Below are 20,841 nucleotides of genomic sequence, written 5' to 3' on the forward strand. Positions count from 1 at the left end.
CAAACCCAAATACACATCTCCTACACATCCCCGACACAAACCCCAATTCACATCTCCTACATAACCTCAATTCACATCTCCTACACATCCCCGACACAAACCCCAATTCACATCTCCTACACATCCCCGACACAAACCCCAATTCACATCTCCTACATAACCTCAATTCACATCTCCTACACATCCCAGACACAAACCCCAATTCACATCTCCAGTATGACCCTCATACAAACCCCCTATATAACCTGACATACGATCTTGTGAATAGTGAACCATCATAAATTTCAAGGCCTAAATAACACACCAAACCACTTATTAAATGTTAAGACAAAATAGAGCCTTGTAGGTGGGCTCTGTGTGTTAGGTACAAAGGACATCCAAAAATTGGTTACCACAATTTGCCTTTGGTAGCACTTTCTGACCAGTAGGGCTGGCCCAAATTCCAGTTTTTGGGCTCCGGAGCTTCAGTAGTAATCACCAGCGAATATTTGAATATTTGGTTGGGGAGGGGGGGGGGCATTCCCACATTACTTCTTATCTTTTATTTTAACTATTCGGATGAGTTGCAACCACGTTCCAGGCAAAGTAAATGCACATCATGTCAATGCACACGCACATGTATGCGCTTAGGCACGCACCATAGGCATTTTCATTAATGTGATCTTTTATGTCGGCATTTCCACCGTGCGCAACCGGAAATTTACTCCTGCAGTGCAGAACACAGCTTTTTTTGTTGCCGGCCACTTCACAATGAAACAGGTAAGCCTTTAGTCAAGACCGACTTTCTCTCCAGCATGAAGCTAACTGTTAGCATACTGACAGATTCTGTCAGACACAGCAACAAGCACCTTAGCAACACCCCTGACAACAACACATTGATATATTGACACTTAAACAGACATATCAGTGTTGAATTCAGATGCATGGTGCATTGTTTGTGTTTTTAGATAGGGTTAGGTAATAATGAGTAGGACAGAACATGATAAACGTTTATGTAAGCACTGAAAACAAGTATAATGTTATTATTATTATTTTAATTGTAGTGAAAACCGGGACAATTTGGTAGTGAATGTTGAAAACCGGGACATTTTTTAGTGTTTTACAGATATTTGTCGGAACTCGGGACACCCTGTTTGAAACTGAGACAATCCCAAACAAACCACAGGTGTAACGTCACTGGTTAAACAGTAATAATATCAATCAACTAAAAATATAGTACAAGAATGTGCTGACAAAATGTAATTTTCAGTTCGCCTTTACTGATAGCCTACATTTAGCAAGAAAAACAAAACAAAACAAAACAAACAAACAAAAAAGAATATTGAATCCCAAAATTGAAAACCAGATACCTACCCAGTGAACGAATATCCGAATAGTCAAATATTTGGGTCCAGCCCTACTGACCAGTAAGCATGTATTTATATAAATACAGATATGGATCCATGCTCGGCACAGGAAAATATAATGAAGAAAATCCCAAATGAAGTTACAGGAAAAGTGAACAGCAACAGTCAGGTCACACTGTTTAGAGTAAACACAACAGGCTATACTGTATTGTTGCTTTAGTCATAAATTCAATCAACAAAACTCCTGAAGCCACTGAGAGCAAAACTTAGTGGTTAACTCTCCTGGCTGAGTCCCTCTCGCTGGGAATTCGTGATTTCCTCCACGATTTCCCCTGCTGGGATATAATTTGGGACTTGGGGCACAGGTTGCCCTGGCATCAAATCAGGTGGGGAACAGCATTTTCGGACAAACGAGTCAATACCACGCTTAAGGTTACTTCTGTCACAGAGGAGCGGTCTGTGTGTGTGTCTCTTTTTGGTAGATGTTCACACTCTGAGGATGCTGTCATAGTCAGTCAGTCTACCCTTCTCTTAGCGGTGGATTTTCACGCATGAAGAGCGTTGTCATTGCTGCTCAGCCCTCAGTGGAGGAAAGGAGTGGCCAGTTCTCACAGCAGTAGCCTGGAGCAAAACAAGCGCATTGGGGAGAATGCACACTTCAGTAGCAGTGCAGCAGAGGACGCATATCCCATGTCTCCACTGTCTGTTCATCCAAGTCTTGGTTTCAGGTTTGGAAAAACCATCCTATCATGCTCAGAGATGTAACGAGTTAAAACTGTAGGTGACCTACCCTGTTTATGAATCTTTAAAACACTAATGACATGATCAATTCTCACTACCAATACATTCTCAAAGAATCTCCTATAAAGCCCAAACACAAAATTTATATGCCACATACAGACTCTACAAATACAATATCCATACAACCACTTTATATTCTTCTAATGGAGACCCTCACCCATTCATTTGCATAACAAATCTCCTAAACAACCTATACACACGTGAACACACACACACATAAATAAATCACACGTTGCTTATACACACACTATCTAGAGAACCTGCGCACACTCTCCTGATCTCCAACACCCCATCCAAAAGCCCACACAATCACAACACAGACTAATTTAGCAGATGTGGCATAATGTCAAAAAATTATGAGCCATTTAAAATTAGGAGGCATGCTCACTGCAGGAAGGTTATTTGTGGCTGATTGTTTTTATGCCGATCATCTTCACTAATGAGCACAGATGTGTGGAGTTTCACCAATTTAAAGGCATAAAGAGGAAGGATAAGAATTCACAGAGAGAACTCCATCAAATGAAAACTCAATCAACTGGGCCTCTACAGTCCTGGAAACTAAAGGAGGGAGTTAACTTTATATTAGTGTTAGGTGGACACACTCACCCCTTTCTTTCCCTCTGCTCTCTCTCTCAAACACACACAGTACCTCATATACCTAACATGTATGCCCCAGGGTGTAAGGAAGGTGGAGACCACGTACAGTGAAGTGAAAATAAAGAACATCTTTAATCTGAAAAGTCTCCCCTCTCTGCCATCATTACACTGACTCACGTGACTCTGGGTGAAGACGTTTTTCCAAGAGTGACTAAACGAGTATAATTATGGGAAAATAAAAAAATAAAAAAACCCTGTGGTCCTGAACGGCGGAACAAACACACAGTTCACATAAGTGACTGGGTGGTTTCTGCCCACTGGACCCCCAATGGAAATTTACCATGTGTGCTTGGCAGCTTTAACACTCAGGCGCCTTTTTCAACAACAGTGTGTGACCTGCAGCTCTTTTATATGGAGTCTCCGCTTACACACACACACACACACAGATACACACACACAAACAAAACAGAGAAGACACTGATGGTTAAGGAGAGCACAGAGAGGAAATAAGAGTGGAAGGACAGTCTGGGAGGACAACATAAAGGAGAGGGAAAAAAAAGGCCCAGGGCTTGTATAGAGAGACTTCAGAGAAGGAGGGAGCAGCGAGACAGAGAAAAAGAAGGAGCCAAAGGTGGAGGTGGGAGGACAGAGCCAGGCACTGAGCTGGTTGGTGTATCAGACAGTGGGAGTTGGTTGGCATCTGTGTGTCTGTGTAAACAGCAGACAGTGATAACATGTTCTCTCTCTCTCTCTCTCTCTCTCTCTGCTCGGCTTACTGTGATTCAGCTGAAAGCAATGACCTTCTATCAATCCATCAATCTATGTCTCCTGTCCTACTGTTAGTGTGCAGAACTGACCCCTCCTCATTCTCACAGCAGTTAGGAGCTCTGCAGTTCTTCAATTATGTTCCAACATTTCAAATGTATGCTTAAAAAACAAACAAACGAAAAAACATTTCACCGTAAACCATTTTGTGTCACAACACCGGCACGAAAAATCAGTTTTCCTTAAACCACAGCTTTTACATGCTGTGAACCATGGGGGAATTTTAAATGGTTTTGTAGCCTGTCTAGGTAAAAACAGCTTGTCTGGATAAAAAAGAGAGTGTGTGTGTGTCTGTGTTAATTCTCTTCCTCTACAGCAGTACACAGAGGTGTGTATGGTAAGAAAAGGAAATGGTGGTCTCACAGGGTTCGAGTCTCTAAACATGTCCTTCTCCCTCATTGTTTGTGCATTTTTACTGCTTCCAGTCCATACATACACACACACACACGCACACATGCACGCACGCACGCACGCACGCACGCACACACACACACACACACGATTCTACAGCAATCCGTCTCTGAGCTGCATGGTGTTTTTCCATCAGAGAGCTATTTGAGTCAAGCCCACAGCAGCATTGAGAACCACGATAACATAAAACAGAACTGCTGTGTCCAAATTTATTAAAAACAACAAAAACAAAAACAAATCAGCACGACCAATCGAATGAAAATTCAGTTTTGGTGGCGAATACACAGACCAATCTCTACCTGGACAGTGAAAGTAAAGAGTTATGGGGAAGATTATAGGATACAGATTACTATTTACCGCTAAACTGCCAAAGACAGCTACCACACAGTATCAGCAAACCACAAATTAACATCCTGGTCACTGCATCAAAGACTTTGTGAAGTTCTCTGAGAAAGAAACGTATCAGATTCTATGTTGATGTACCATAATGTTTACCTAAAACGAGTACAAATTAGGTAGTTGATTTTATTTTTAATGTTTTCCCATCCTGGTTTGTTAGTCAAATCTAGTTCACGTCAGGAGGCATTTGATAGGATGTTAGCCAGAAGGGCTCTGCAGTAAACGCTTGATGGATTGTAAAATGGGATTGTTTTAGGATCAAAGTGTAAAACTAATCATGTTAAAGACACCACAAAAGGTCACATGAGGATATGCCACAGTCGTTGGTTACTGCACTCTGAGCTCAGCCAAATGTGGCACAAATTCATACACTCAAATGCTCAAAGACACACACACACACACGCTCTACTGGAGGAACTGAGAGCAGAGGTGCACAAAAGGAGTGTATTAGTTTGTATGAGTGTGTAGGGGGACAGCTCTCTCTGTACCTGTATCTGTTTAAGCACTTTGGGGATGGGTTTGCAGTTGAGCTTCTGGCAGGCTTGTCTGTAGGCATTTAGGATCTCCTCTACCGTCACATTCTGGGCTGTGGGAGAAAAGCACACACACAAACACAAAAAACAATTCAGACACATATCAGAACCTCACTACACGTTCCTCCAATGTTAACACATAGTGGGAGGAGACTGGCACTCAAGCCTAAGCACTGAATCACAGGTTTCCAAATGAACTGTTTTTTTTTTTTTTTCCTTTTAAATTATTGCTTTCAGATTGGCCCTTATAAGGACTGAGAACACAGGGAAACTTTTTCTTCATTTGCTATAGAGGCCACTGCCTGCCTCCACGTGTGTGTGTGTGAGAGAGAGAGAACTTGAAATCATAATTGGTGGTTAGTGGAGCCTTTGTGTCACACACACATACCTGCGCATGCACACACACAGGCACACACACAGTCTAGAGCCTGCCAAGACCCTTTCAGCGCTAACGCCAGTCAGCTGATGAGTCACACATTCAACCCAACTGTTGTAGCTGAGAGGAGAAGAGAAGAGAGGAGAAGAGTAGAGAGGAGAGGAGTAGAGAGGAGAGGAGCAGAGGGCATTGAACAAAGAAACTCAAGGTGTCTTCTGTCCTGAAAGGTTCTCATCAAACAGAGGGGACTCTGCTGCTGTCAGCAGTTTATTTAGTCTCATCTGATTTTCTCACACACTTAGACACACCATGTCTGGCTGCTCCCTCCCCCACAGAGGGAAGGCAGTCAGTTTGCACCAGAGGTTTAAAGGTCAAACACACTGCTGAGCCAGTGCTCAAAGTCTCAGATGGAAAAAAAACAACACTAGAGAGAGAGAGAGAGAGAGAGAGAGAGAGAGAGAGAGAGAGAGAGAGAGAGAGAGAGAGAGATCCTGTTTGGTCTGAACATTTATGACTAAATCTACAATACATTAGTGACCTGGTACTGAAGCTTTACGTGAAATTAATCCGTATGGGCAGTCATGTTCCCTGGGTTTGCTGTGAGTCAAAGCCTCAGGTTTACGGTCATTAAAGCCAACTCTCGGCCTTAATGATCGTCTCAGTGCATAAGCTGGGAAATACAGGCACATTAACCTCCATCAGACACATAGAGAGCATGACCTCTCTGCTTTTTTTCCTCCAAACAGAGACCCTTTGTTTGTCTCAGGCCTAAGTATCCACCGTTTCATCTCTCCCTCTCTGTCTGTCTCATCTCTCCCTCTCTGTCACACACACACACATATATAAAGCATGTAAGCAAGTTGGCTACGGCCAGGCTTTAGCTTGAAGCCGTGATGGTAAAAGAGTCTGACCGGTGCTGGGATGTCGGAGAGGTAACTGTGGCCATTTTATTCCCAGACTCCTCTAATGAGGCTGTTCCTAATAACAGACCACGTCTGCTCACTCACTGTAATCAGCTACCAAAGCTCACGGCAGCTAGAAATACAAAGAAATGAGATACTGTTTCAAAAACAAATGGCATCACTAGCGTCAGTGTCCTTATTTTTCCTCAGGTCAGAGAGAAACAGCAACAGGTCCAGAAAGTCAATAAAACAGCATTTCTCACTGACAGTCCCCAGTGCAGTACAGCATTAGAATAGCAGACAACTGCTCTATTGAACCAGTCCAAAAGGAGTTAGGTCAACTACTTTTGTATTCTAAGGGATCCAGGTACAAAGGTATGGCCTTAAACCCACTGATTCAAACCTCTGTTACTGCACCAAACACAACAGATTATGGAGCACTAATACATCCATCCTGGTTTAAGGAGTTTTCCAAATATTTCTGAGTGTGTGTGTGTGTGTGTGTGTGTGTGTGCGGTAGTGGTGGTGGAGATGGTGAACACGTGAGCGGGAATAACTGTGCTTTCATTCTATAAATCGCCTGTGAGGGACAAAGGTGGCTTGTGGACTCCTGGAATCTCTGAAAAGTGAAGAGATGTATACATCCTAGTAATAAAATATTTCAGCTGATTAATGGTTACATTTACACGAGGGGTAGGCGCTGCTTCTCTGAGGTGTGCTGTGCTCTTATCTTCGACGGCGACAGGGCCTCAATCACAAACCCTTAAGGGCAGTGTCTTTTCACAGAAGATCTCACGAGATAAAGCAGGCTTAACTTCTGTTTGTGCAGTGGTAGACAGGCTTTAAACACACCAAACACGAGAATGAGTCAGCGTCTACCACAGCTGGGGAGGGGGTGTGGCCGGGGGTGTGTGTGTGTGTGTGTGTGTGGAGACCGAGAAGCCGCGGCTTCCTCTCAGTGACGTGAACTGATGAGGGACTGGCTGGAGTCTATTACCCAGCTGAGTGGGCACGGAGGCCGGCGGCAGCGGCGGCGCTCCCATTCTGTCTGATGCTCTAACACAGATTAAAAAGCTCTTTAGAAGTTCTGACAGGGCAGGGCTGAGGAGCCAAGCACACGGCCAGGCCCTAAGACTGTCACTTACAGGTGACGGCTTTTTGTTTTTTTTTTTTATGACTTGTAAATGGCGGATTTTCTGAACGTCAGTCTCTTGCTCAGCGGGCTGGCCTGCTCTGACCTCCTGAGACCTCTGCTAATACCACTGTTTTTAACCCTATAAGGCTGAGCTTAAAAATATGCATTTCAAGTCTGTGTTTGTTTAGCGAGCTAAGCTTTGTTTACTCTGTAATTGCACGTTTTATTTGTTAATTGCAGCCAATGACACAAAGTTTCAAAACACATAAAATCCGAGAGAAGCGTGTTCTGGGACTGGGGCTGTACAGTGTGTCCTTGGAAAAGCATTAAGACTGATTACAGAGCTCTGGCACTGGTAAACATCCCCAACAAGCCACTTCCCAAACAGGAATTCCCAGTCTTTTCCTTGCTCTCTCTGTCTCTCTCTCTCTACACACACACATACCCAGAAGTCCCAGGCAACTGAAAAAAAAAAGAGAGAGAGAAAGAAAACCTTAAGAAACCAAGTGACTCAAACCGTGGTGTGAATCCAGAGTAACAAGAGCAGTGGATGTCTCATTATGTTTAGGGTCAAGTATAAAAATGCTGGAAAGGCTCTGCTGTGCAGAATGTTGACTATCGTGGCTAGAGGGAGCAATCTCAGTGACTCTGAGAGAGGGCCGTCTGTTGAGACTTTTCTGGTTTGGCCACATCGTGGCTGCCTCTTCAACAAAGACGCAACAGCTGAACCGGGGATTTGAGGTGACGTTAGCTCAGAGATCTGAGGGAAAGACATAATCATCTTCCTTCAGATATGGTCAAAAGACTCCACCATTTTGTAACAGCCCGTCGAGAACCTCAGAGGTCAGGACACTGTGTTAAGGCTGCAGCGCATAAACTTCTCACTATACCTAAAGAAGCTCATTTGTGATTAAAACGGTGCAAAGAACACACGCAGTCTGCTGAGTGGTGGGAAAAAAGTCATATGGCTACTCGTGTTATCCTTCAACTAGTTCTCAACAAACCATGAGCGTCACAAACCCTGCAGAAAGCTGCAGGCCTGAGTGCTTATGTAACACGATGAAGGTCCTGGTAGCCCTGTTATGGTGGGGATTTGTTTCCTGGCGTGGTTTGCGGCTGCTTAACCGCTTAGAGGACAACTAAAAACCATTCAAAACAAAGTTTTTCTGAGTCATCACCTATATCCTATGAAGAAGCATTTGCACCCTGACCGGAGCGGTGCCTTCCAGGATGTCAATACCCCCTCCCCAAGGTGTGAGCGTTCAACGAAAACTCCTCATCACTGGAGCTTTTTCCTTCTTTTGTATAATGGATGCCAAGGGACAATGAAATTCATATTTCTTGTGGCTAGATGGCCCATTAAGCCACCTTTTTGGACTGTTTCCTTTATTTTGGCAGTTAACTGTATAGTGACACATAACCAAACTCTGGTCTCACCAAGCAATCACTGTGATTGAGCACTGGTCTGTAAGAGATGCAGTGTTCAAAATCAAATAGAATCTACTGAAGATCAAAGTTCTGAGGAAATCTATTTGATTATGCAACCAAATCTGCTGAACTCATTAGTGATATTTTGAGAGCAACCACACATTTTGCAAAAAATAGTACTGAAAAAGATTTTTGGTACTTTTATGGCTTAGGAAATGAGTAGGTTTTTATGAGAGCGAGAGACAGAGAGAGAGAGTGAGTGAGTGAGCGAGCGAGCGAGTGAGTGTGTGTGTGTGTGTGTTTGAGCACACCCCACTCTGTGCTTGTGTTAAATGCAGCTGCCCTGATCTGTGTACTGCCTGATGCTGGTGAAAGGGAAACTTAAATTTCAGTGACCCTGATAAGAGGTCAAGCCATGCAGTTTATCATTAGTACAGATAACACAGCTGTACATGTCTACTGTCGTGTGATTAGGATGTGTATAGTCAAAAACAAAAAATGATGATGTTGATGTGATATTGAAGAGAGCAGTTGGGGGGGGGGGGGGAAGACCAGAGCACCAGAACAAGAGAAGGCACTGATTCAAAGAGCCAATAAACCTTTGACAAGTCGATTCTCATTATTAGCCGAGTCAACTTGCAGTGGACAACAGTATACTCTCACTTGTGGAAACAAGTGCTGCTATACATGCAGTGTTAATCAATGAAAGGCTAGCACCACGACAGAATGCAAATCAACGACACCCAGGTCAATATTACAAAAATTAATGCTAGAACTATAGTTTGATCATAACAGACAAGAGACTTTGAATGGGAGAAAAACACTGTCATTTTGACAAACTGAAGTATGGTGGCCCAGCTTGTCCATGAGACAGTGAGAATAGCTCAGGGTCTGGGTGCTGTGTGTGTAGGGATGGATGTATTCTGGAGCTCACAGCTGTGTTTGATCAGTGTGGACACAGAATTAACCCGCTCTGTGGACTTTGATTAACCTGGATTCTGCATCCATAAACTACAGCCAGGTAGTCCCAACAAATCCTACATCAATACTGCATTACAACACACACACACAGGAACTGAGAGAACGGTGGACAAGGGCAATTTACACCATGAGGAATGAAGGACAGAGGTGGCAGAGAAGCAGAGAAGGTAAAGAGAGCACTGTAGTTTGAGTGTAGCTGTGAGGGAGCGGTTCACGGCTTATGCGCGATTACCCTGTTTCATTTGTTTTTCTGTTTTTCTTCTTTTCTATTGGCTGTGCAGCCTGGGCAGGTAAGAGCCTACAAAACCCACAGAGAGTCAAATGGGTGGCATGATATATCTATCACAGTAGTTATTAAAGCCACGTGACAGGATAAACTTAGACCTACAGTAACGCACGTGCACAAATACAGACAAAGGGAGTTAGGTACAGTGAACTGGCAGAACATGCTTGGGAATGGCTGCAGCAGAAAGCAGCAGAGAGGAGCGTAGGTTTGGTTCAGGTGTGGCTCTGAAGGGACTGGACCAGGGCTCAGATTACAGCCTCTCTTTAACGACTGATTCACAATCAGCTCTCTGCCTACCACAGAACGGACTGGAATCATTCCACGCAAAATAACGAAACTGCCCTTTGCAACACGTTTTTACACACAGTGAGAGCTGTGGTGAGAGACGACTGGAAGAAAAGCTGCCACGGTATTGTTTTTTGTGAGTGTACCTTTACCACCCAAAATCACTGAGAAGATCCACCACCTAGTGTTTACAGTCTGCATCTGAGTTAAGGCTAAATGTTCTCACCCAGGCAGTTTTCCAGCCTTATGGAAGAGCTAAAATACTTCAGTCGCATGAAGACAGCGCACAGGCGGTTTTTGTTTCATGAGTATCTATGGCCCATAATCTCATGATCATTCAATCAGGTTTTTGTCATAAAATATTCATGTGCACAGACACTTCTGTGGGGGCTGTTAAAAGCATCACCTCTGAGGCTGCCTGCTTAGACCCAGTCACAAAAGTATGAACTGGCAGCCAAGAATGATTGCATTGCATCGATTTCAAGGCTACAGTCGTAAGCATAAAACAAGAAAATACCTGCATGACCTGAGGTAATGGCTTCGCTTTGTGTAAACTCCACATTTAAGATCATGGTATCTCAGTTCTGCCCTGGTTTCCTTCATCATAATACTGTGGCCCGGGGCTGTGCAGCTGCCCAACCATACGTGTTGTCTCCGCTGCCGGAGACTCTTTAAGCACGTCGGTCGCACTGAAATCAAACCCAAAAATGACAACTAGCACAGTAAAAAGACCAGTGAGTCCAGCGCTGGTCGTGTGCTGAGTGGGAAATGGCTGTGTAATGAGAGGGAATTTTCGTTCAGAAGTTTCTGGATCAGAAACTTCTACTGGTTCAGAAGTTTCTGTTGATGGTACCGAGAACATGCACAGTGATTGTTTATATATAAGCTGATCTTATCCAGATACAATCACAAAACTAATGCACTGATACGAATGATAAACCAAAATATACGCATTCCACTGCTGAGCAACTATATCCAAACACTAAACCGTTTACGGATACCACACTAAACCACTCTATTGACATCTGTATTAAACCAATATATTCAAATCAATATAAAACCATCATACCCATGCAATGCTGAACTGACATATTGATTTCATGACTAAACCACTCAACCAATACCAACACACTGACAGAGGTCCAAAGGCAATACATCAATACTCATACAAAACCATTGTGATGCTGCATCTCTTGGTATGTTTATCAAGCTGATGTAATATGAGCCAAAAGAATGCTTAGATAGGAAATTTTCATTTTTCCTAAACGCATTTCTCTAAAATGTATCCCTGCAATATTTGAATTGTATTGTAGGCTACATGGCATGGTTGATGTAAAAGGCACTTGAATAGGTGTGGGTTGGGAGGTGGAGAAGCTGGTACTGAAGAGCATCTGCTGAATGAATGTGTTCTCTTCAGAGATAAATAAGTCAAGGTGTGCCAGAGCATCTCTTTGACCGCTTCACAGCTTGGGTCACCATCCAAACAACAATCCAAGCAGGAGGAAAATGCACTGCAAAGTGTTCTGTCCCATTCCGAGTCCAGTTCCTTATCACACTCCAGCCAACAGATTAAAAAAAAAAGCTTAAACTGAGAGAATCTGGCAGACAACAAAGGATTACGTTGAGTCTTACACAGACACTCGAGGTCTTACTCAAGCTAAACGTGTGGTAATCCCAGGCCTCATTAAAGCTGTAGTCACACAGCTTGCTTTCTCTGGCTCTTCCCCGATGGGCAGCTCTGATAAGTCAGAGTAAGGTATATGTAAGCTGTGCTGGCAACAGCTTCTATCAGCACCAAGCCTACATTCTCTGCCAAGGCAATCTGAGAAACACAGCAAAGCAGAGAAAAATAGGCCCATTCTCATCACTCCAACAAGCCCAGACAGTCCTGAGAAAAACCTGAAGGCTCTACTTTTTGAGTACTGCTTCCCAGCATGAAAGGAGGGTGCCCTCCCAACTCTGATGACTGTGACACTGTCTGGTTCAATGTTCTTACCATCTTTACCTGGGTGATATCCCTGCCAAAGGTTTGAAGCAAACTGGTATATCAAAATTTACACTAAGGACAAGGATTTTTTTTTTTTTTTTAATTTTACCATCTCAATATTTTGTGAGAAATAATCAATCGTGGAGTTGCTGTCCCTCTATCTGTCTCCATGTCCCCAGGTGAGGTCAGGAAGCGCAAACACACAAACACACACATATACACACATACACAGCACGGGAGCAGTGTGTGTTTCAGTGGGGCGGGCTCTGGGGACGGAAGCCCATGAGTGCAGACAGACTTGTCGGGGGGACGCTGTGACAAGTGTCTGGATTGTCTAATGAACACACAGCCTGCCACACTCTCAGGAGGAACAGAGACATGAGCCAGAGGGGTAAAATGTACTTACTTAATTGAATTTAAAAAAAAAAAAAAAAAAGTTCTGTAAAGACTGCGAAATGTAATTCGTGGCAGAGTCAAACTGTATCTACGTAACACACAGATAAGTGTGTGTGTGTGTGTGGGGGGGGGGGGGGGGGGGGGGGGGGCTATCAACAGATCTGGAGCCCTCTAAGGATTTATCAGACTGAAATGTGGGCTCTTACAGAGTCAGTGCCATTCGTGCCTTTTTGTTAGCTGTGATAATGTTTCCTGTTTTTCATGGTTGAACTCTGCAGTTCTTAGAAAGTCCTGGCAACGTTGTCATTTCCAAGCAGAGGGCTGTCTCCTTGGTTGCAGCAGGAACAAGGGAAGGGGCTCGGGCATTTAGAGTGTCAGTCCCACGTAATGTGCATAACTAGAAGGGGAATCCTTGGACAGAGCCCTGGGGATGTGGCTGCTAACGTCTGAGTGATATGGTCGAAAATAGCCCCTCCAGCATTACTTCACGCAAACACACCGCACGGTCTGACCTCAGAGTCATTCACACAACAGCTGTGTGATCACGGGGGACCGGGCATGCTGCGTGTGCGTGAGTGTGTGTGTGCGTGCGTGAGGTGGACATGTTAATTCTGGAGCCAGGATGCCTGGCAGTAAAGAGTGTAAAATGGCTGCAGACTCTCGGGGGTTTGAAGTCTCCTTCATCTGTAAAAGCGACGAGGTGAGATAGAGTTCTGGGTTATCTGACGCTGCAGAGAGAGAGAACTTCAATTAACGCCACTCTGGGCATCCACGCCAACGTGTCTGGATCTCAGGACCAGCTCCAGGTGTCATCGGGCTGATAAAGGGGGTCAGTCCTTATGACGTGAGCACCAATATACATGAAAAGGACTGTGCTGTCAAACACAGGTCAGCTGAACCTAACAACTGACTTGTCTGACCCAACCACAAAGACAAGGATGTTTAATGAGACCCACCCAGGGCATAAAAAACAAGTCTTTATAATCCACAGAGTGGTGAAAAAGATTGCGTGCATGCGTGTGTGTGTGTGTGTGGTGTGTATGAGTCAGGGAGAGAGAAAGAAAGAGAGAGAGAGAGAGAGAGAAGAAGGTCAATGAAAATTTCCAGGATGCTAACAGGAGAGAGATCCTAGTGAATGATCAACCAGACAGTCGGACACGCACTCAAACTGAGGTACAGACGAGGATATATTTGTCTCACACATACACACACACACACACACACACACACACACACACACACACACACACACACACACCACAGGACATTGTCTGAACAACACACAGGCCACACAGGAAAACCAATACATCAAAACATTGCCTGCTGGTCCACTGTTTTTCACCAAGTTACAGCCATACACAGACTCTTTTGATGTTGCAGACTTGCTGTTATCAGAAAGCTATTTGCCAAAGTCCCGGTCTGCAGATCAAGTGAGACTCTTTGTGGGCTCTGTGCAAAACCTCTGTGCCTTGCACTCTTTGACCTGCGGATGTGTCCTCAGCAATAAGACCAAAGATATCAGAGGAGCCATGGGAATGCATTCCTTGGCATCATATGTGTCTTTAAAGAAGTGCGCAGGAATGTGGAAATGAAAACACAGCAGCTTTCCTCTACATAATCAGAATGTTCTAGATTCTGAGGGATTGCAACGATATCATGATACACTACATTGTCCAAATTTCCCACACAGTCAAATTCTACGTCTAGCATTATTTGTCAGAGTTGAGAATTCAATCCATTTAATCTGTTTGCCTGTTTAAGAGGGAGTTCATTTCACCCCACTTTGAAGGTGGAGTTTACAACAACTGGCCTAGCCTCCCTTACTTGCACTATGAAAGAAAGAAATTCAGATATCTACAACATGTCCTTGAGGGATTCTTCAAAACACCTTTTAACAACATAAAATTATAGCCTATGGGTTTTTGTCATTTCCATTAAGCTATGACTAAAAGACATGCGGAGGAAAGTGGTACAAATTAGCCCATTTCCTTATGCAAATTGGCACATGCCGCTCAATAGCAACGTACCTCTGGGTTAGCATGAATAATTATTCCGTGAGATGTAGATATGCAACACTTTGAAAATTTACATGCGAAATACCTTAATGTCCCAACAACCGCTGATGACACATTGGTCAGAACACAAAAGAGGGGGAAAAAATGTGCGGCAAGCTATAAAAAAAGCCACACTCTGAGGAGACAACAACTGTATGAAGTGGAATTTCACTGAAGTGAATTCCACTTCCACTTCCTGTAATTCAAATTCCAAATCTATGTCCGGAGAACTGTTGTCAAGGCTAACTCCAGTTTCAATTCCAAGAACAAACTCCAAATTAACCATTAATTCTCAATTCAACTCAAGTCTGACAAAAACCCTAGGGAGCAGATTCTTAAATACTGCTCTTCTCTAAACCTACAAAAAAAAAGAGAAAGAAAAAAACCTACAAATGGCTGAGGCTTTAAATGCTTGCACGTTTCCCCTGCTCTGGGTTGAAGTGCTATTCCATGTGTTCTGAGTGACGGTGCTGGTGCAGAGTGAGTCCAGACTGGTATGGATCTTGCCTCGCCTCGCCTCGCCTCAGGCTCCGACACTGACGGATGTGAGGACTTTCTGAGGATCTGTCACGTTCATCAACTCACACAAGTCAGACATGAGTGAACAAAACCATGAGGACACTCAAGGAAAGAAAAATAAAAAGAGCGAATGAGGAAGGAAAAGAGATACAGAGAAAAAGAGCTTCAGGGTAATGTGCGGTTCACACCACTAGTTAAAGGAAGGATTTCAAATTGTTGAGGTGGTGCCTGTTACAGGGTGAGATGCCGCCTACAGTTGTCCCACAATCCAACATTCACGAAGCAACTTTACTCTGAAAGTCTTAACAAAGGAAACTGATTAATGTCAATTATTTGTTAATGAGCTGAAAAGGCTGGAGGTCCAAGGAGTGCACTAAAAAACTCTGACCTGGTTGAAGCTGACAACAAAGTCTAAACTACTCTTAAATCCCATGAGATGGGGGGTGAAGTGCACCCTGAGATTTTGGGTATTTCTTTTTCTTGATGAGGCACATACAATGAAGAACTTAATAACTGCAACACCCACCATGGCAAACTTACCACTGTACTGAGATCAGTGAACATTCCTGAGGTCTAAAGGTTAGAGAACCGGGCTGGTGACCGGAGGGTTGCCGGTTCGATTCCCAGGACCAACATCCATGGCTGTGTGCCCTTGAGCAAGGCACTTAACCCCAATGCGCCTCGGACGCAAGGAATGCTGCCCACTGCTCCTGCGTCTGGGGTGTGTGTTCACTACTGATGTGTTGGATGAGTTAAATGCAGAGGACAAATTCACTACTCACTGTTCAGTGTGTGTGTGCAATCACAGACATTTACATTAAAAGAAACTGTGTGACCATGATCTTGGTCTGTCTGGGTTGAGTGAATCAGTGTGCTGATGTGATGGCAGTTTTGATAACTAGGCTATTAGACCAGGTTCTGCACACACAGTGAGTCATGTGACTGATGAGATAGCCTCTGATTACATTCTAAGTAGTCCTTTCCAAACTTACGTTAACTACTAAATCTATTTTCAGACGGGTTTCCCTTGAATCAGCTGATGCCCACTTGATACTGTTATCAAAACAATCATCTACCAACTCAAACTGCAGCAAAGTCAGTCTTAACAACAACACCATGACCCACGTACGGAGATGCGTCGCATACCTAAGTATGGAAGCCCAAAATAAGAAGGAAAGCAGGATACAATGGAATGTGATGGAAGGAATGCCTCCTTTCTTTGTCTACTGGTGTTGACTGATGAATGTTCTTGTGGAAAACAAGATGAACCAGACACACCTTGAACGCAAAAGAAATGAGGCAGCAATTCCATTTCTATGGGATGCCACAGCTAATAGTCTCTCATGAGGAAATTTTGGAAGGCCCAACATAATCATTGGGGGTGTGTGAAGGAAAAACAAAAGAAAGAAGAGGAAGGAGAATGGAAAAGAACAGAGCTATATGCATTTAAATGTGCAACTGCCTACTACTTTGCAAGATTATGACACCTTCTATATTGTATTGTAGGATAAAGTTTGATGAATTCTATGCCAAGGGGAAGAAATTAATAGCATACTGGCCTCCAAACGTGGTAGAGTTGTTATGGAAGCACTGAATAACCCTGACTGGATTTGTGAGAACAAATAGTATTATGATCACAGGGGACCTGGGGGGGGGGGGGGGGGGGGGTTTAGTTAGTCTCCCTCTCTCTCGACAGAGTAGGTAACAGTAGCCCTTTACAAAGTCTTGGATGGTATTCAATGGGGAATGGATATTTTGACCACAGGGAAAAATGGCACAGAAACTAAAACGTGAAACCTGTGATCCAGGCTACTGCATGTTAGCTACACCACATTCATTACATCATCACCTGACGTTCCTTTTGAAATCACACAAACAATTCAGATAAACTCACACACACATATAACATATAATACAAGCAACATATAATAAAAGCAATTACACAGACTTACCATGTCTCCAGGGGTCCTTTGGCTCAACAGCACCAGAGACAATATCCTCATCTGAGGGAAAAGTCACCCTCTTGGCCCCATGTTTTACCTTATCTCCCTCCTCTTGGACAGGAGCAGGGGTCGCAGCACCAGTGCTAGAAGAACTTGACGGCAAGCCATCTTGCCCCTCTCCTAAAGGTTTCGGTGAGTCCTTGTCAGTAACAGTGTCTAAGGATAACGAGTTTGCACTGGTGCAACTAGAGGCACTTTCCTCAATAAAAGTTGATTCCTCGGCTGGCGGCTTTAATTCCAAAACACCGCTTTCGTCCAGACTTAAATCCACACCGATATCCATGTCACCGTCATCATCCGCTTTCCCACTGGAAAGTACGGATACCGACGGTTCTGACTCCGCGCTGTTTTTAGTGTGGTGGTGTTCATCATTATTAGAACCATTATCACGGTCAGGGATGGCTGTTGCGGAGGCAAATGTTATTCCATTGTTCTTTAAGTTATTCGGGTCCTTGCTGTCTTTTGTATGTTTGTTATCTCCACTTTGACAGTCTGTTGATCGGGCAAATACAGACGCGTCCGCTGCATCTATGTTAACGTCTTGTTTACCATCGTCTCCATCCATCAGTTGAAGGCTGTTACGTGGAATGATTCCTTCTAAGATGTTGGTAATATTGTCGTCGACGTTGGTTTTGTCATTGCACGAATCTGGAGCTTGCTCCTGGCTACTCATCTTCTCGTGTCCAGAAAGTGGGAACACACCACGAACGAGTTGATCACCAGCACCCAATTTGAGCTAATCTGAAGTAAAATTCTCTCTCAAAATATGCTGGAATAAACAGTTCAATGACTTCCTGACAATTGTATATCTCATTGAAATACTTTCTATCACGATAATAACGCTTAAAATGCAAAGTTCAAAGAACGTATGATCTCCAAATGCTGCTGTTACGCAAATTCATTAACAAGACTAAATCAAATTATTACTAGAAACTAGCCCATGGAATCCAAAATGCAACAATCCAGAGTTTTGTCAATGTTCTAAACAGCGAGTAAAAGTGATGAATTGTCTATTCATTGCTTAATCACCACTAAATTGTGTCGAATAATGTCATCTGAGCTTGCTAGCTAGTGACTAATGTTAAATGTAATTCACAAGAATTGTGTGAACAGCGAGTCAACTACAATAATTGACAGTTCTCGATAAACATTGAATTAATGACTGCCAATGGTACAGCAACTTGTCCTACAGATGAAAATAACTTTGTCTCTGCTAAGGCAACTAACGCTGGTTAACGTTATTACAAGACGAACTTGTTCAACAGACTAGAACACAAAGTGTACGAAGCACTTTCTATTGAAAACAAATCCGGTATCAATTGATTATAATTGCGTTATTTTCCGCAGCCTAATGAATCTCTACGTTGGCTGCAAAATGTTTTGACCAACCAAACTTCTCACACCATGCCAACTACATATTAGACATTGTCGAGGTGACGACCGAGCTAACGTTAGCTAGTGCAGACAGGTAGCTAGTCGCTCACGGTGCTTCCATTACATTATCAGGTGTTAGCATTAGCTTGCGCCAAGACCGCTTCATTTGTATGTAAGTGTTCAATTAACACCTCAAGGCCGGAATACTAACTCGGAAGTCCAGTTTAACCAAGACAATTTATCGCGATTCCGTCATAACATGCCGAGCGAAAATGTTCTTAAAATTAAACTTTCCGTCTCACCAAAGAGCATCTGATCACAGCGCTTGGTCAGGCTAATAAAAAAACAGCCGTCATAGTCCAGCGCATGTTTCCATAGCGCTTCCTAGCTACTAGTGACCATAAAAATCTCCATAAACCCTCCAAACTTTGCTATGCCGTTACCGTCTTTTCATTATAATACATGAAAAACGTGGGTTTGTGTTAACGATAGCTCTCGCATGCATCCAACGACACGAATGCACACACTGAAAATTTCCTCGTTTTGCTGCTTACTCCAAGTCCAACAACTGTTTGTTGTCCATACGTCGATACGTCATCACATTCGTTGAAATTGCCTTACGATTGAGAAATGCACTTTCCTTGCCCAGATTGCTAACGCTATTAACAAAACAAATTTAGTTCGGCGAAATTCAGTGTCAGAAGTTAAATATGCGCATTATTTTTTGTGTTTAGTATTAAATAGGTTTTATAAGGCAATCTTTCCTTCATAATATTGAGGACCTTATTTTGTCGAAACACAGTTTCACTTGCTCTCCATATTTCAATGGGATCTTTGTAGGAAGCATTTGTGATACATGTCTGTCATCTCCAGAAAATATTAAAAACTGTTCGTAGTGAAGTTCGAAAAATTGGGGCACTGCGAATGTTTTAGCAAACTCTGTATTTACTATTAAAATTATGTCTTCCTCCAGCGTTGTCAAGTAGTGTAACTGGAATGAAACTGAGGCAACCTATTGTTTAATGTGGGGTGACATTGGCCATAGCGATGAATGGAAAATGCTTGGCAAAGTTTTGCTTTAGGATGTGGATTTGCCTTTCGACAGTGCTGACAGCTGCTCTTTGCTTCGAGTGTACTGATATGTACAATGTGATAGCTATGGTACGAATCAATTACAAGGAGAGGCTTAAGAGAAATGATAAAGTCAGGTGAGCAGACTGCTTTCCAGCGTTGATTGTTTTTAAAATCACACATCAGATTCGAAAGACGGGATTCTGATGGGCTCAAATCCCATCTTTGTGTCCACGCCACAGCAGCATTCATGCTCTCCCGGGGCGTATCTGTAAATGGCTCCTCAAACATTCTAAACAAACAAGTCAACTGATATGACGTGACTGCTTTAGTGCAAGGACAATCAGAGTCAGCTTATAGTTCGTTTTCCTGTCTATATCACATCAGATAATGAATTACCTCAACTTCCAGAATGCAATCTAATATGAATTCAGATTGAGTGTTGATGTTTTTAAGAGTACATTTGACAAAATTGTTGGGCAACAGGGCAGGACAAGGTCATGTGGCAGTTAACACTCTGGTGTTAAGTGGGTTTGGTTTTGCTGCATGGCAATGGATGGATATTAAATGTGAAAAGAGAGAAAGTTTTAAATATCACAGGTAATTTCATATGTTTCCACACTACAATGGACAATGGTCAAGACAACTGTAGCATTAAATAAACTAAGTACAATCAGGTGAATTTAGTGTAATCTTATTTAAATGTGATAAGCGATACACAGTAGATCCACATGGGTCTCAGGGTAAGATCAGGACTTTGTTGTTCAAGCAAATAAGGTGACAAAGACAAAGGTATCTTTTTAGAGGTATCTTTAGCATGTTTTTGGAGTCCTGTGATACAAGTGAAGTGCATGTACACCCTGAGCTTATTAGCCTACATAGAGTGGTTTTTGACACAGTGATTATGATTGCAGAGGTATTACCAGTGAACCATAAAACTACAAACAGTACAGTGCCAGGTTCTAATGAGTGCACCTCTTGGCCAGTAGAGGGAAGTAGTTTACTATATTCTCAGCTTGCTCTGATGGACATGGTGCACAGCTCTTGATGTTTTGTGTCTTTCAAGAATTAAATGTCAGGTTGAGGCTATGACTAGAATGTTCTCATAATAAAGACATGATTTCTCCAGTTG

General features: G+C 43.1%; 1 protein-coding gene across 1 annotated transcript in view; it reads right to left on the bottom strand.

Annotated features, from left to right (window-relative positions):
- Positions 1-19,192, bottom strand: part of ppp1r37 (protein phosphatase 1, regulatory subunit 37) — a 34,595-nt gene extending 15,403 nt beyond the window's left edge. The window contains 2 exon segments of the mRNA XM_030766954.1: positions 4,868-4,965; positions 17,214-19,192. Coding sequence (XP_030622814.1) covers positions 4,868-4,965; positions 17,214-17,937 — 822 coding nt within the window. The 5' untranslated portion in view covers positions 17,938-19,192.
- Between the last annotated feature and the right edge of the window lie 1,649 nt (positions 19,193-20,841).

The sequence above is a fragment of the Chanos chanos genome, chromosome 2 (genome assembly GCF_902362185.1).
Source record: "Chanos chanos chromosome 2, fChaCha1.1, whole genome shotgun sequence".
Taxonomy (NCBI): Eukaryota; Metazoa; Chordata; class Actinopteri; order Gonorynchiformes; family Chanidae; genus Chanos; species Chanos chanos.